At 37.2% G+C, this 17,531-nt stretch overlaps 1 protein-coding gene across 1 annotated transcript; it reads right to left on the bottom strand.

Annotated features, from left to right (window-relative positions):
- Nucleotides 1-14,238: 14,238 nt before the first annotated feature.
- On the bottom strand, nucleotides 14,239-16,096 carry LOC139139629 (uncharacterized). Its single transcript, XM_070708503.1, has 2 exons — nucleotides 15,618-16,096; nucleotides 14,239-14,795 (listed from the first exon to the last, which is right to left on the bottom strand). The coding sequence occupies exons 1-2, from the start codon at nucleotides 16,032-16,034 to the stop codon at nucleotides 14,637-14,639; spliced, it is 576 nt and encodes a 191-aa protein (XP_070564604.1). The 5' UTR covers nucleotides 16,035-16,096; the 3' UTR covers nucleotides 14,239-14,636.
- Nucleotides 16,097-17,531: the final 1,435 nt, after the last annotated feature.

The raw sequence follows: 17,531 nt of genomic DNA, 5'->3' as shown, positions 1-17,531 counted from the left end.
ACGAAAATGTGTAGTTTTTATTTTAGACTGAACTCCCTAATTATGGAGGAGTGTATCTTTAGAACCACCCTAGATGATAGGCAAGAAGTCATCATACATAGCAGTAAAAATAGAATAAACAAATTAAAGCATATGTAAACCACAGAGAAACATGGACAGAGTCGCAACGGGCATTGTTTAAGGCGTGAAGCGGTTACGTAGCCCATCCAAGTTTGCCTCGCCTCAGGTTGCTCTCGCCTCTCTTTTTCGAAGAGTGCCGACCATGCATCCTTCGGTAATTTTCGGATTTTCGCCGACTGTTAAGCTAAAGTATGTTCGGCAAAGTTTGTGTTGTTGTTGTCGTGTGGTGCTGAGCGGAATTGACGTGATGGCGAAAACGGGAGTGTTTTGAGCTTCAGAAAGTGAGTTTTACCGTTTTAAAAATTCCTCTCATATTTTTATGAATATATAATGAGTGTGTTTGAACCAAATTTGAAAGTCTTTTATCGATACTGTCTGGTTTTACTCAATGGTTTACGGTCAGTCGTACCCTCTTTTACACGTGCGTCAAGGAAGGACATGTTTATGAAACTGCTGGCGTGTTATGTTTTGATTGGCGTAAAGCAGTGTTTCTGGCCTGAGAGCTCACAAAGTAACTATGGTTGCAACGCGACTGGAAGTACGACGCCATCTCGTCGTAGTTTTCGCATAATCTCGTGCAATTATCAACCACATACAAAACCTCCAAAAAGTTTAATACCTTTGAAGCTCGTTTTAATATGAAAAGCCAATAGCCTACCGAGATGACCATGGAACAAAAGGCATGCCGCGTTACCAGTCTTCCTATACTATTTGTCTGTGTGTAAACACAGAAACAAACAACAGTATGACAAAAACAACAAAATGCCACGATGTACACAAATTAAAACACTTTTGCAGACAATGTCAGATTCATAGCAACATTATCACCACATAAAGTCACAAAGATTGAAAACAGCATGCTTAAAAACGGCTTAAATTATTCAAACGCTTATTCATTCAAACATAATCGAACTTTTAAAGACTAGAAACAGATACATCTTGAAAAAAAGACACTTCTATATATTGAAAATCAAAATGAACCTCACATACAACAGAAAATAGACAGTTTAGAAAACTATCTGCAAGCTATGTAACCGGTCCTTGTGAACCTCCCTTAAAATAGAAGAATCACACGATGCCTGCAGAACGCAACGCATTGAAAATGCTATCTAATAGGACAAGATAAACATTTGATGGCGAAAACTGGATAATAAGTGCACAGTACACAAAGTTAACAGCAAATGGCACTAAGTGAATAAAAATCGAAATACACAATTTCACAATAGAATATTGGGTGCTGTGTGAGATCTCCAGCTTCACTGGAAGTATCGGATATTATATTTCATGAGATAGAAATGAGAATAATACAGCAACATGCAAAACAAATATAGCTGTGGCAGAGATTTTGAGATGATGTATAAACATAATAAAGCCATCCAATTTTCATATTTTTGTTTGAAACTCTGATAAACAAATCTAATATTCAGACCTAATTATCTTTAAAGGTTAGTGATATAACAAAGAAGATTTTCCTCACTGGAACGCACAAAAGCACCTGATACATTCCGGTTCTAGTGCAATATTCAAAGCTCTCATTAAAAATGAAACATTAAAGTAAAAAGCAACAACAAAGACTATTTCTACGCAGAAAGCGACATGATGTAGACTATACTAAAAACAGGAAATAGAAAACATCATCGGTGTAAAAGAACGTAAAGAAAGAAGACAAGTGGAACAAAAAGTAGTGAAACCAAACAAAGGATGAGAGTATATTTTTCATATTAATGTAATCCATAAATCAGAGAAAAGAGAATCATACAATTCCTGACAGAAAACTGGTATGAACTTAAAAAAAATTATAAATTCTGTTTCCAAAACAACCAATTATTGCATACAAAAGAATCAGAAAAATAGACAATCACAAGAAATCGTAATGCCAACGAATGTCCTAACTTCGAACAACATGAGCATACGCAATTACAGCCGAGTTTAAGGGTCATCATATATCGCAGTGTCGTTTTTCCAGATTTTCTTGTTTGTAAAAGTTAAGTTATGTTGGGATGATTAATCCTTTGTTAAGTATGCAGATTTAAATGTTTATTTGATTGATGATAAAGTTGTTTTAAATCTGACATCTTTTGCAAAAGTGCTGTTTTAATTTGTGTGCTTTGTGGCATTTTTATAATTTTTGTCATATTATTCTTTGTTTCATCAGCTTTGTTGTGTTTATTATATTTCTGCTATTGTGTGTAATGCCTTCCTGCCTATCATCTAGGGGATCTACTAAAGATAAACTCATCCATAGTGGGGTGGTTCTGTCAAAATAACCAGTAAACATCTATACACGTCTCTTAACAGTAAGCATTACAGATTACATGTTTTGTCTCAGTGTGGTATTAAAAACCAATACAAATCACAAAATATAGCTGCAAGCAGCAATGCCGGGCCAAAGCAATCTTAAGTGGGAAAAAGAAGGCAAATGTCATCAGAGAGGGCAAAGGTCATCACAGTTACACGTCTTTTTTGCAACAAAACTTTCATTCCTTATGTCACATCTGTCAACCAAAAATCAGAACACTAGGTTTATTGGCTAGCTCAAAAGTAGATATGTGCATAATTAATGAGGTACTGCATGTTGCATCATAAGGTCTAAAATCGTACCAAATATGAAGGGTATAGGACTCTTGGATACTGAGTTATGGACAAATATGTATATTTGAGGAAAAAAGGTCATTGAGGTCACGTGATATTTTGTCTAAAAAATTGTTTTCCATAGTTGTCCCTATATACCAAAAATCAGACCTCTAGCTCTGTGGCTTGCCCATAATTAGATATGTGCATATTTAATGAGGTACAGCATATGATACTATAAGGTCTGCCATCATACCTAATATGAAAGGTGTAGCCCTTGTGGTTACAGAGTTATGGACAGATATGTATATTTAGGTCAAAGGTCATCGAGGTCATGTGATATTTCGTCAAAAAAATTGTATCCCATTGTTGTCCCTATACACCAAAATCAGACCTCTAGCACTGTTGGTTTGCCCAAATTAGATAAGTTCATATTTAATGAGGTACGGCATGTGGTACCATAAGGTCTCCCATCATACCAAATATGAAGGGTGTAGCACTTGTGGTTACTGAGTTATGGACAGATGTGTATATTTGGAGTCAAAGGTCATCGAGGTCATGTGATATTTCGTCAAAAAAAATTGTATCCCATAGTTATCCCTATATATAACCAAAATCAGACCTCTAGCTCTATTGGCTTGCCAGAATTAGATATGTGCATAATTAATGAGGTACAGGATGCTGCGTCATAATGTCTCCCAGCATACCAAATATGAAGGGTGTGTAGCACTTGTGGTTACTGTGTTATGGACAAATATGTACATTTCAGGTCAAAGGTCATCGAGGTCATGCGATATTTCGTCAAAAAAATTGTATCCCATAGTTATCCCTATATAACAAAAATTAGACCTCTAGCTCTATTGGCTTGCCCAGAATTAGATATGTGCATAATTAATGAGGTACAGGATGCTGCGTCATAAGGTCTCCCATCATACAAAAAATGAACGGTATAGCACTTGTGGTTACTGAGTAATGGACAAATATGTATATTTGAGTTCAAGGGTCATCGAGGTCATGTGACATTTTGTGAAAAAATTGTTTTCAATAGTTATCCCTATATACCAAAATTCAGACCTCCAGCTCTATTTGCTTGCCCAGAATTAGATATGTGCATAATCAATGAGGTATAGGATGAGCTGGTCACGTGAAATTTTGTTAAAAAACCTTAACACTGATACATGTCCCTGTGTACCAAAAATCAGAACTCTAGCTCAAGTTTGAAGGCCGGAATTAGATATGTGCATTATCAATGAGGTATAGAAACATGCTAGGGTCATAGGTCAAGTTCATCCTCAAAATTCTGATTTGCAGTTTGATCCCCTGTTGGTCATTGTTCAGTAGTCACTAGCCCCCGGCCCCCGCAGGACTCTTACATAGGCCAGAATAAGCCATTGGTATAGCTTAGCTGCAGAGGTATAGGGGACGTCAAAGGTTGTTGAAAAATCAGAAAAATAATACTTCAAAAATCTTCTTCTCATAAACGGCAAGGTGAAAATTCTTGAAATTTGGTATGTAACATCTTCATATTCAGATTTTCCATTTTTCAATTTTATGCAAATTAGATGTAATTAATTTTTTTAATAATTAATAACAGTCAGGTCATGTGACCAATCAAAATATGAAGGGTCAGGTGCACCAGTACTCAGTGTGCTTAATAAGCCCTGCAAGTTTGAAAAGGCGGTGCGCAACGGTTGTGGAGATCTAGCTTTACAAAGAATTTACGGAAGAAGAAGAAGAAGTGATCCTGAGTAAATACAATAGGGGACAAGCCCCATAGGGCTTTGTCCCCTAATAATGCACCACACAAATGAAGCCAATGTTATATTAAAAAAGATAATAAATAATTTATACGACTTACAATGATTAACAGGTGTCATATATAGAAACATTACGATATAATTAAAATCGCTTGACTTTCTAACATCTTAAGAGTAAAAGCATATCATTATATAACTTGCTTTAATCTGTTTGTAAGTCATGTATGAAAGTCTCTAAAATCAGCCTAAGCATTCTTTACAAAATACAATATATTTATGAAGTATTTTAACACATGCCCCACAAACCTATTAAAATAGACTTTCAGTGTTAAATCGATCGTTATCATAAATAGGTTTATATCATATTTTCCATATTTTTAAAAATAAATTTCCAAAGACTTCAGTTTCTTTTTTGATAGATTCCTCGTGCTAAAACTATACTATATTGTCACACTAATAACTATTAAGCATTGCGGTGTTAATTTGGCAGCCATGTTGGATTTATGCAAATTATCATAGTGCTTTTGTAAAACAGTGAGCCTTAAAAGCGTTCCTTTATGCCAAAGAAATTCATTTCAACTTAACAATCACTGTAACAGCTTGTTTAAATACATATTGTATGACTGAAAATGTCATTTGTAGAATTTTGGCTGCCATATTGGATTTATGCAAATTATTAAAATGTCTATGTAAGACATTTTACCTCAAAAATCGTTTGTCCATGCCAAAGAAATGTAGGCCTACTTTGACTTAAGAAATCACAGAAATAGCTTGTTTATGACCTGATGTTCAGGGCGAAATGTTATTTTGTGGGAATGTAATCAGCCTTATTGGATATATGCAATTTATCAAAGTTCCTATGCTAAACATTTTATCTCCAAAATGATCCCCTGTGACAAATAAGTAATGTTAGACTATAAAATCACTTGTTTTAGCTTGTTTAACATATGATGTATGACCAATAATGTTATTTTGTCAGATAGCTGGCAGCCATATTTGATTTATGCAAATTAGACATATTTCCCCAAGGCAGACTCGAGTAAACGTTTAGTATGTTGTTCTGGGTACCTCTTCAAAATGCATTTTCAAGAAAAACATTCTGTTGCAATATGTGATGGGTCTATACCTATTTTGACTGGACCATCGCCCACTAGTCAGGATAAACTGTCTGTCCGCCCGTCTCTCGCCCGCTGATGCGTGAAAAATCCCCCTCCCTTCGCCCACTGCACTGAAAATCGCATGATCGACCTCCAAGAAATAGCTTGCTACAAACAGTTTGTTGCACGCACAACTTCGCTAACTGCCCCTAAATACAGTCGCTCTCACACACGATCGATGTTAATTTCTCATTTTACTTTTTCATCTGAACTGCACAGTGCATGAAAATTTTAAACTGGTTACACTGGACTGATCAAATTCCTTGCAACACCGTTGGCCAGCGAAGATGGTTTGATGAACGGTTTTGATATTTCTAGGATTATAAAAATTAAAATGTGAATTGTCTAGAAAATTTTAAACTTATAATGGTATACCTCAACTTATAATGGTATACCTCCTGTTCAGATAGAATGTAAAATAAAAACGTTTTTTGTGAATCAAGGTCGCCTTTATTCTAGTAAGCAACGAAATAGTCTTTTGTCGCATGGTTTTTGAAAGGGTTGAGCTACTTGTGATTCACGGCATGTCAGTTGCGCGAATGTGTGTCAGGTTGTCTGCATAGCTGAGCAAAGGTGTCTGGACGGAAGGTATACTATGGATATTTAGGTAGTGTTGCATGCCCAAATTAATAAATCCAGTCTGTTTTTTTTCATTGACGGAATTACGTCTACAAAACGTGTGTGTGTAGAACGACAACAAAATGAACGTAACATGCACCTAGCTAGCTGTCGAGGTTGGCTGACTTGCCCCGTATTTGTATGACGACAAAATCGACCATGATTAGGGTAATGAACTGACAGGCGGCGCTCTAGTAAAATTGATATAGTACAGTAAACTCAGAGGCTCATGGACAAGCCATAAGCTTATCGGTGCTGATTCAACTTGAACAATGGGAGCTAAAATTGATTATTGACTAAGCTATCCTGTGTTTTAGGTCAATGCGAGACTCTGATCAAGGTCGTTGTTATGTCGAGTGTAAATTCAAATGAGTCATATCTAAGATTCAAACGCGAAACACTACATATAGAAAACCTTAGACCCGAAATACTACATACAGAAAGCCTTGACGATATTTTAATCGCGATCCGGGAACCGGTACGTGAAATGAAGTGTATTATAATGTCAAAAATAAATTCTCACCAACGCAAGAAACATTTTAGATTGCGAATGATGGCGTCAATAGTATCTACTTCACAAACAGCTACGGGAACAACTTGAACAAGAGAGAGGGGAAAAAATAAACGACACTTGTTAGCAATTTGAGCGTAAAATTTACTTATTTTTTACTAGAGAATGTTTTGAAAGTTGCGGGTTAGAAAGACAAAAATGGGAAGACGGGTATTTAATTACCTGTTTTGTCATTGGAATTCTCATCTATGTGTGTTAAAAGGTATCACTGGCCATGAAGTGATGGTCAGCGATAACCGCCCGGTGAAATTTTGCACCCGCTAAGTATTTGTAAATTTGAATTTACCTTCCTAAAAGTATTGTATACCCATACACACAATTCTGCGTTCGGACCTTCAAACTTCTGTAATACCGTTTTATGGGGACTGATCTTGCTCATTGAGTAATTTAATTTCCACTGTTTCTTATTGTGAAAATCGAAAATCCAACTTTTCTCAAGTAGCAGAGGGATGGCGGCCATTTAGAATTTTAAGTGTCGGGAAATATTGATTAATTTGTTTCTTTCAAGCCCCAATATTGCTAATTTTATGCATTATTTTCATGATTTTATTTCTTAACCAAAGTTGGTTCGTGTAAGTATCACTGCTCGCTGATTCGGACCATGCCTACACGTTATAACAGGCTTAATAATAAACAGGTGCCGCACCCATAAAGTGTCGTCACCACAGGAAAATACAAAAAAGTATTTCCTGCACATACACATCGTGATCATACCAGAAACAATCATGATGCCATTTACTTGTACACACAACACACGATGGTCAACATTCTATTGTTTTAAGCTTTATTTTCTCTGTCATATGATTGGTTTTTGAAAATGGCGGGAAATCTAAAATGACGTTAAAACCTCTGAATTTACATGCCACTTTTGACAGTCATGGCTGCGTTATAAACTTTTTTAGTCTCTAATGGGTCTTATTCAAAGAAAACTCTTGGAAAACTAAGGATATTTTGAGATCGGTTTGCCAAACATTTGCAGCTATTGGGGCTTTAATTACAGTAATCGTGAATTTTGCACCATACCCCTTGATTTGAGTTTCCTTAATGAAAAGTTTGAGCAAAAGTCTGAGTTTTTCAGTTTATTTTTTATTTTTTATTAGTCCAACATCCAACGAGCGTTAGCCCAATTACAGAATGAGGTACGGCACTAACCCCCATTAGAGCACTGATGAATAAAGTGCATTGTTAAGGGGCACAACACCGTCTTGAACTCACCATGTGAGTCCATTTATTCTGGGCCTATCCGGTCTTGAACCGGGTCTCGAACTCACCATTCTCTGATAGTTAGTTCGTTACCCTGCATGACCACTGGTCCACGGTGCATCAGTTTCGACGTGCGTACTACCGTAGTAACGTTTCACTTTTGTTGTTTCTTGTTGCTCAAATGTATTTTCTTAATGAGCATGAACAAATAAATAAATAAATAAACAAATAAATAAATAAATAAATAAATAAATAAATAAATAAATAAATGCTTTCATTTGTCAATCATTAACAGAAAGTTGTATTACTAAAGGTCCTTTCCGTTTTGATTCTATAAAACAGGTCTTCTATCACAATGACAGACGTTCATTACCTAAAAGCGCGTTTGTATTGAGAGTATTAAAATTAACTTTCCTAGCGATGTACCAAATGTATAATAATTTTAATCAGCATCTCGTATGAGCACCGATGTTAGGAAGTAAAAACGTGACTATTTTTGTTTTTAACTCCAATGAAGCCATCAGCGGTTAGCAGGATCGATATCACCCAAGTCCAAATAATGGAGGTATCTTATCAAAATCCCGTCATAACTTCCAAAAGTGTGTCGGAATATATATATATATATATATATATATATATATATATATATATATATATATATATATATATATCATAAAGTATACAGATGTCTCCATTGGATAGTTCAGTGCTCGAAGCGTTAAAAATGATAAAAAGGATAGGATAAAATGTCTCGGCCTGCGGCCGAGACATTTTATCGTAGGGTTGGACTTTATATACCAGAAGAGCCCGAGTACGAGGGTTTTATCCGACTTAAAAACTATCGCCCCTAACTGATATATTTTCGTTTTCAATGCGTTTACGTCAACCGTCTCCTTTGTCAATGTAACATGTTTAGGATATGAATTAAAACTTTTATTTGTGAAATAGCCTTCCAATGTAATGGAACATCCTATAAATGCCCTAGGGCACATTAGTTTATGTTTGTACCACCGCAGATTTTGTGTTGCAGCTGGTTTCCGCTTTGTTACCAAATTTGAATATTAGGGAAAAACGTACCAGATGTCTACAGAATATGACATGTTCACTTTTGATTGGACAGTACTTTACTACGGCGCTGTCATTCGTTTCTGGAATTTGGTGACCAAGGCTTTACGAGTAAATAAAACACCCTGAATTGAGCACTCTGATTGGTCAATCAACAGCAGATAGTTTTTACATTACTTCAAGTACTGAACAATTATATGCGTTTCGAAGATTTGCATATAATTGCTATCTATTCGTTACATAAGAGAATAATAGAATCTCACACCCCCAAGAACCTGGGATCAGATTTGTCACACTTGTCTCACACTCGCCTGCGGCTCGTGTGAGACAAAATATCCCCAACGAGTGTGAGAAATGTGATCCCAGGTCCTTGGTGTGTGAGATTCTTTTTTTCACATGACCACAAAATGTGTTAAATTCACATAAAATTATCCCAAATCGTGACAACTCTGTCGTCTGCCACTATACTCTGATACTTTGTAATGCCGGCCCGAGTGTTAGTCGTCGTCCCATTCGATAACATTTTGCGCGTGGACGAAACAGACTGTTTAGCAGACAATCAGAGCTCGTGTAATATTTACTGCAGAGTGTGGGACGATTTCTGAGAGTATGGGATCGATTTTTCCCACACCGTCGATCCTGCACTCCCAGCGGCCAGGAATGTGAGGAATTCCTCTGATTGACGCTTGTGTCACAAGGTCTTTTGTCTTCAGTCTCGTGTCGAAACTCCACGATGTCCACACAAGTATTTTTTATGTGTATATTCTCTAAATCTTGTAATGCAGATTTTATAGATCTTGTAAGTCCGTTGCCTTTTGGCATTGCGTTGTAAGGGGGAATTGAGTAAATAAAAGTGGAGAGTTTTTCGAGGGTACACAGTACGCTCGTGGGGTGTGACGACCACCGCATACAGCATATTTCGGTGTTGTGTATCATTCAATTATCAATTCTCGAAGTTCAGTATAGATAAAGTAATCATATATATATATATATATATATATATATATATATATATATATATATATATATATATATATATATATATATATATATAATCAGTATATATATCAGTGTATATACAATATATGTATATATATACACATATATATAATATGAAATTATAATTTAACCTTACACTCTTTCAGCTGAGTAGAAGAGAAACATGAGATGAGAAGTAACATAGTACGTTGATAAGTAAGGCTATATCTGTCTTTCAGTCTGGTTGACTAGGACTGTAGTGTACGTTGTTCCTGTCTAAATGGTTCCATCTCTACTCTCTACTTGTATCTGTTTTGTTGGAACATTTCATTACTGTCTCCTTTTTAGTCCCCACGGACACCGTCCGAGGGGACTTATAGGTTTGGTCGTGTCCGTGCGTGCGTCCGTGCGTGCGTGCGTCCGTCCGTCCGTCCGTCCGTCCGTTCACGCAGATATCTCAGAGATGCCCGAAGCGATTTCATTCAAACTTGGTACAAGGATTACTTCATATGTCATACAGATGCACGTCGATTTGTTTTGTGATACGATCCAATATGGCTGCCAGGCGGCCATTTTATTACGATTTTTTCATGTACAGAGCCATAATTCAGGCATGTTTCAACTGATTTTATTCAAAGTTGGTACAAGGACATTGACCAATGTCATAGATATGCACGTCAATTCTTTTTGTGATACGATCCAATATGGCCGCCGTGCGGCCATTTTGTTACGATTTTTTCATGTACAGAGCCATAACTCAGGCATATCTCAACCGATTATATTCAAACTTGGTACAAGGACATTGACCTATGTCATACATATGCACATCAATTTGTTTTGTGATACAATCCAATATGGCCGCCAGGCGGCCATTTTATTACAATTTTTTCATGTAGAGAGCCATAACTCAGGCATGTTTCTACAGATTTTATTCAAAGTTGGTTCAAGGACATTGACCAATGTCATAGCTATGCACATCAATTTTTTTTGTGATACGATCCAATATGGCCGCCGTGCGGCCATTTTGTTACGATTTTTTCATGTACAGAGCCATAACTCAGGCATATCTCAACCAATTTTATTCAAAGTTGGTACAAGGACGTCAACCTATGTCATACACATGCACATTGACTTGTTTTGTGATACGATCCAATATGGCCGCCGTGTGGCCATTTTATTACGTTTTTTCATGTCCAGAACATAACTCAGACATGTATCAAGCAAATTTATTGAAAGTTGGTACAAGGAGATTGACCAATGTCATACATATGCATGTTAATTTGTTTTGTGATACGATCCAATATGGCTGCTGTGCGGCCATTTTGTTATGATTTTTTCATGTACAAAGCCATAACTCAGTCATATTTCAACCAATTTTAATCAAAGTTGGTACAAGGACATTGACCTACCGTATGTCATACATATGCACATTGATTTGTTTTGTGATTCGATCCATTATGGCCACCATGTGGCCATTTTATTACGATTTTTTCATGTCCTGAACTACAACTCAGACATGTATCAAGCGAATTTATTCAAAAGTATTTTTATCACAGACCTAATGAAGAGGACTCTATCCTCTCTGAGGACCTGTAATCAAAGCACCCATTAACAAGTGGGGACTGTGTCATCAACATGACTTGTTCCATAAAACCTTGTCTATTCTATTCCAACTCTGATGCACTCACAGCGGAGGAAGTCCCGTTGATGAAACCGTTGTTGATACCTATGAATGTGATTCCTTTTTTTATGAATATTATCGTCAGTTGTTGACTCACACTTAATCCATTGAGGAGGGTGTAACAAAACTCGAAACAAACGTTCTATTGTCTTTTCGAACAATACCAACATGGCAGAACAAAACAATGTCTACAAAGAAGGAAATATGTCTAGCCCTTGATCATGCGCATACAAATATTCAGTGGCTGAGAGGACCAGCCTCAAGAATCGTCCCCGTAACGCCCTGCGTAGACTGCTGTCGAATAAATATTGTCTTTCCATTGACAAAGCGAAACATCATAAGACTTCATCAAGATCACCACTTGGTCATCGTAAGATTTATCAAGTTTGCTGCGGCAGACGTGAAAGGTGTTCTCAGAGAGAGAGAGAGAGAGAGAGAGAGAGAGAGAGAGAGAGAGAGAGAGAGAGAGAGAGAGAGAGACAGAGAGAGAGACAGACAGACAGACAGACAGACAGACAGACAGAGACAGACAGACAGACAGACAGACAGACAGACAGACAGACAGACAGACAGACAGACAGACAGACAGACAGAGACAGAGAAACAGACAGAGAGACAGACAGAGACAGACAGACAGAGGGGGAGCCGAGGAGACTTACCTCATTTCTCCTACCCTGTAATATTGTGTTGTCATATGCGTTATGGTCATATATACAGCAGGCATATTTATTTATTTATTTATTTATTTATTTATTTATTTATTTATTTATTTATTTATTTATTTATTTATTTATTCATTCATTCATTTATTTATTTTTTTATTTATTTATTTATTTATTTATTTATTTATTTATTTATTTATTTATTTATTCATTCATTCATTCATTCATTCATTTATTTATTTATTTATTTATTCTGATGACCGACAGGAGTACAGTCCCGATCAGGTTCCGCAAACATGACAATATTTATTTGATCTTTTACTTTAGATTTTCTTCTTCTTCTTTTCTTCTTCTTTCCTATTCACAGCAATAATCATAATAATAGTGTACTGGTACAAATCCTATCAAAGGAACAAGGCCGGCGAGGGCGCTGACACGCCTCTTACATCAACTGCAAAACCTGGTTCAGGACGGGCCCGGTCCCTATGTGTCTATGCTTTACCTTGTGCCAGAGAAGGAATCGAAAAGCATGAATGATGCATCGACCCTTGGTGGTATCCAACGGGACTGGGAACCTAAACTCGAGCCATCGGCGCCACAAGAGAGCGTAGATGCCGTTGAAACAACGACGGCAGCAGAGAGACCATCGAAGCCGGAGGACGACCGCGAGTCACTCATGCCTGATGAACCAATGCCCGGGGTAACTTTAGAGCCAGGGTTTATGGTTACAGCATAACTCGTCACTCGACCCGTGCTATGAATATATCACGTAAATATTTTAAAAGATATGTCACTGACATATGACTACGTGTTTGTCGTTGGTACATCCTTTTTTACTTTGTTTTTGCGCAAATAAGAATCATAAAAAGAGAAAATTAAACAAACACAGAATAACATCAGCAAATTTAAAACACAGACAATTCACATTCAATGATGTTAATAGAAAGCGTAATATCTAAAACAATTATACAACCGTGCTTTTACAAGATACTCATTAACAGTATTTTGTACAGTATCATAACATAGTCGCACGACAATAAAATCGTGAAAACAACAAAAAGGATTATGGTATTATACGTTGTAGAACGAGCAGAACGAGTTTCGTCTATAATTAGTTTTGCGTCGCGTTCGTCTTTGAATATCGATCAGTGTATGGCCCCTTCGCCCTTCTGAAGTTCTGTTTGAAAGTCTGAAAGGAGAGAGAGAGAGAGAGAGAGGAGAGGAGAGAGAGAGAGAGAGAGAGAGAGAGAGAGAGAGAGAGAGACTCTTGGTTCTGAGATCCAAACGTGTGCCTTTATCCATGGACAGAGAAACTTTCGACAATATATAGTCGCTTAAAATTTAAGAGGCAATGACATCCCTTTGTAGAACGAACGTAAAAGGGATTTCTTGCGACTATATATTGACGGATTAAAATTAAACTTCTCGGTAAGTAGGGGCTACAGAGCTTTTCAGAAAGGTGTAACTGTACAGTTCTCAATTATCATTGTCGGTCGTATTTTAATCCAGTCATAACAACGTTTTCTTAATTGTCTTTTTTCAGAGCTAGTTCGTACTCTTGGTGGTAATCATAGTTAACTTGTAGCAAACACAGAGAAATTATGATTTCCTATTATTTATTTTTCTCGGCATAAATAATTCTTTTATGCCATAAGTGTGAGATGATTGTAAATCACTGGAGCAATGTGTCTCCAAAATGTACATCATTAAGACCAGGTCTCAAGAAAGTGGGACGAGAAAAGGGGGCTCTTAGTAGAAATTGAAAAAAAACAGAAGTTGCCAGAGAATTTACATGAGTAAAATATGGTTATTCGTAGAACATTATTAAAGAAGGTTAGAGAGTTCACATTGGAGTGTAAGTGACCTTGAAATATTGAACCACGATTCGAAATGTACATACTCGAAGTTTAGACCGGTAAATCTATTACAACAACCATCGACACAGGCCAACAGCAACTGAACCCTAACCAATTGGAAATCACGTCGCATGAGTATGGACATTGCAACAATTTCAATAGGCATTAGTAATAGCCTGGCGCCCTAAAGGCAAATTTTGCTGTTTTTAAACGTATTGATGTCTTTGCAATACATTGTCGTGCAGAAGGAGAAAAAAATTTTAATAGACATGACAAACCATATCCGGTTTTGTGTATACATTTCCCCTAAAAAGTGAAAAGTTTAACCCTGCCAAAAATAGCCATAATGAATTGTGTATCCGGCGATCCGTCCAGTCAAACCAGCAGGAGCTTCCGATTATTTGGCAGATCCGTAGGTGCAGAATGGAAGTAATTCGCCCTCGTTTTTTCCAGGCACGAGGAGGCAATACTGGGAGACTTGTTTCTCGATTTCATTCGGACAAGGCGCGAAGTCCGAGTCGACCCTTCGCCTGGCAAACGCCACCGGACAACCCTCCTGTTAAGGTGAAAGAAGAAACATGGTCATCAGTCGTCAAGGACAAAGTACTGTATACTTTCTGTTATCTGAACTCCGTACTTACCTTTTTCTGAACGAGTAGGGTACAGCACTGCACGATATGTACAGCCGGGTGAAAACAGTACCGATGGGAAAATTCGGTGACAGATAAAGCTTAAGAGACCCAGGGCCTGGTTTACCTCGCAGGAACCAAATCGATATTTGGTACTTCAAAGTCAAGTATGCTGACAAAATTGGAATAGAAGGTTTGACTTTAACAAACGATGAAAAATGTCAATAAGATGTTTTCTATGATTAGAAAATAGACCGATTCAATTGTGCTTCCATGAGCCGAAATTTGGTACAGCCCATATTTTAGAGAAAAAGTCTCCAATCATTAGAAACATTTACGAAGGTCGACTAACTAAATCATAAATCATAAATCATAATTTAAAGGTTGTATCTGACAATAAGTTAGCAACTTTATCCATTTTCCAAAAATGCCATGAATTAACCGCGCAGTACTTTTGCGTTGGTTTTTCTGAAATCGACACCTTCGAAGCGACAATGTTCAAGTTCATGTTGAAATCGTAAAAATCACCCGCTTCCTCTGTGTTTGCTTATTATAGAAATCATAGAAAAAATTCCCCCCCCCCTCTGCCTCAGTGACGTTTAATGCCACCAGATCAATCTGACGGTGACGTCATAGATTGAAAAAAAAAATCGGGGATTTTGTCTCAAATGAGAGATTTTATGACATAAGTGTTAGCATGGATTGAATTCAACGTAAGTTACTGGGAGCTCCCCGACTGACGTACTAACCTGTCCTAAGTATTCACACTGCCAAAAGTAGTAGCCTCCAGGTATAAAATTTTTAGTGCACTTCATACACCCCGCAACGGAAGGATCTAATTTGTCACCGGCGGGTTGTGTAAGATCACAGGGTACATCATCGCAGCATTCGTAGATGATGGAGTACATCTTCCACGGCTCACCCTGGTCCTCTGATGTGGCCATCATGTGGTACTCCACTTTGTGGGGCTGGACCGTGGTGAAGTTCACCTTAGCAGCGGCTTCGGCCAAACCGGACAGGCAGTCAACCTGATTCCAGGAGCACTGGAAATACTCGCGGTCAGTTTTCATCAGATCTACCGAGCAGAACTCGCACCTGTCAACCTCATCGGCCTGGCAGGCGATGAACAAACCGACAGTGACGAGAAGAGTACACCAACGATGCATTTTTGGGAAAATATGGAACAGAAAGCAGAACCACGAAAGTTTTAACGCCTTCGGAGGTATTACCGCACTTACCAAGTTACCAAGTGAGTGGAGTGCTTATAACAGGTATGTTCGCCTACGATTGGCAGTTGCTTGATTGTATAGGAAAGAATGCATTATGTTAATGAACCACCCATGAAGTTTTATTTTCGTTAATATGCTTTAATTAAGTCAATACGTAATCGTCAGCTTTTGCCATGATATTGTCAGTCCTTTTCAAACGAGATGTTCTCGCATTGTATTTCGCCGTATAGTTGACCAGAAGCACCACTGTTTGTTTTGTCAACTTGACGTACGATAAAAGATAGTAAACGCGTGTCTGTCTGTCTGTCTGTCTGTCTGTCTGTCTGTCTGTCTGTCTGTATGTATGTATGTATGTATGTATGTATGTATGTAACTATCTATCTATCTATCTATCTATCTATCTATCTATCTATCTATCTATCTATCTATCTATCTATCTATCTATCTATCTAATCTATGTATGTAATATCTATCTATCTATCTATCTATCTGTCTATCTATCTATCTGTCTGTCTGTCTGTCTGTCTGTCTATCTATCTATTTATCTATCTATCTATCTATCTATCTATCTATCTATCTATCTATCTATCTATCTATCTAATATCTATGTATCTATGTATCTATGTGTATGTACGTGTGTATATGTATAAGGGTGAATTATCTCTAACCCTAATAAGATATTACTCCTTTAGTAACATTTACATTACATTCGATTGCCAGGATATTAACTGAACTTAATTTCGCAATACCTGCAGTTTCATTGCATTGCGCCGCATGCTAACCAATGGTACCATCTTTGGAAGTAAATTGTGGCATATTTTGCCAGTTTGCTATATGTAACATTGAGGGGGCGAAGATGAAAGACTTTAAGACACGACTCCCGTCACCGAATATGTTCTCAAGCCCAGTAATCGAAACGTGTGGCATAATGGCCGACGTATTCTTGACTTGACATAAATTGTAAACGGCATGGCAAGGGAAAACAGAGGACGGGGTAACGTTGGGATACAACAAACCTTTTCGGTTAATAAGGTTGTACACTGTCGGTCATTCTACAGCCACGTTTCGGTTGCTGAACATTCAGTTTCTTTTAGAGTGCTTAGGTTTTTTTATTTCTCGGATTTAAGCACTTGCCTTCTTCAAACGAAAGTTTGATTTATTCAAAATCGGGCCCGCATTAATATTTTACGAAAATACTATATAAAAACATTTTGTTGTTCTTGGAAGTTGATTGATAAACTGGCTGATCAAAATCATCCGCGGGTCATCACCTCAGAAAAACCTCTAATGAACTACTATAATCACAGGGAACTCTGATTGAATAGCAGTAAACAAGAACATAAAAAATAGAAAAAATGCAAAAATTAAAAAAAATGTCAAAAAAGAAAAAAACAGACAGAATAAACAAAAACAAACAAGTAAACAAGTAAAAAC

This window comes from Ptychodera flava, chromosome 9 (genome assembly GCF_041260155.1).
Source record: "Ptychodera flava strain L36383 chromosome 9, AS_Pfla_20210202, whole genome shotgun sequence".
NCBI classification, from domain to species: Eukaryota; Metazoa; Hemichordata; class Enteropneusta; family Ptychoderidae; genus Ptychodera; species Ptychodera flava.
This window is presented reverse-complemented; position numbering and strand designations above follow the sequence as displayed.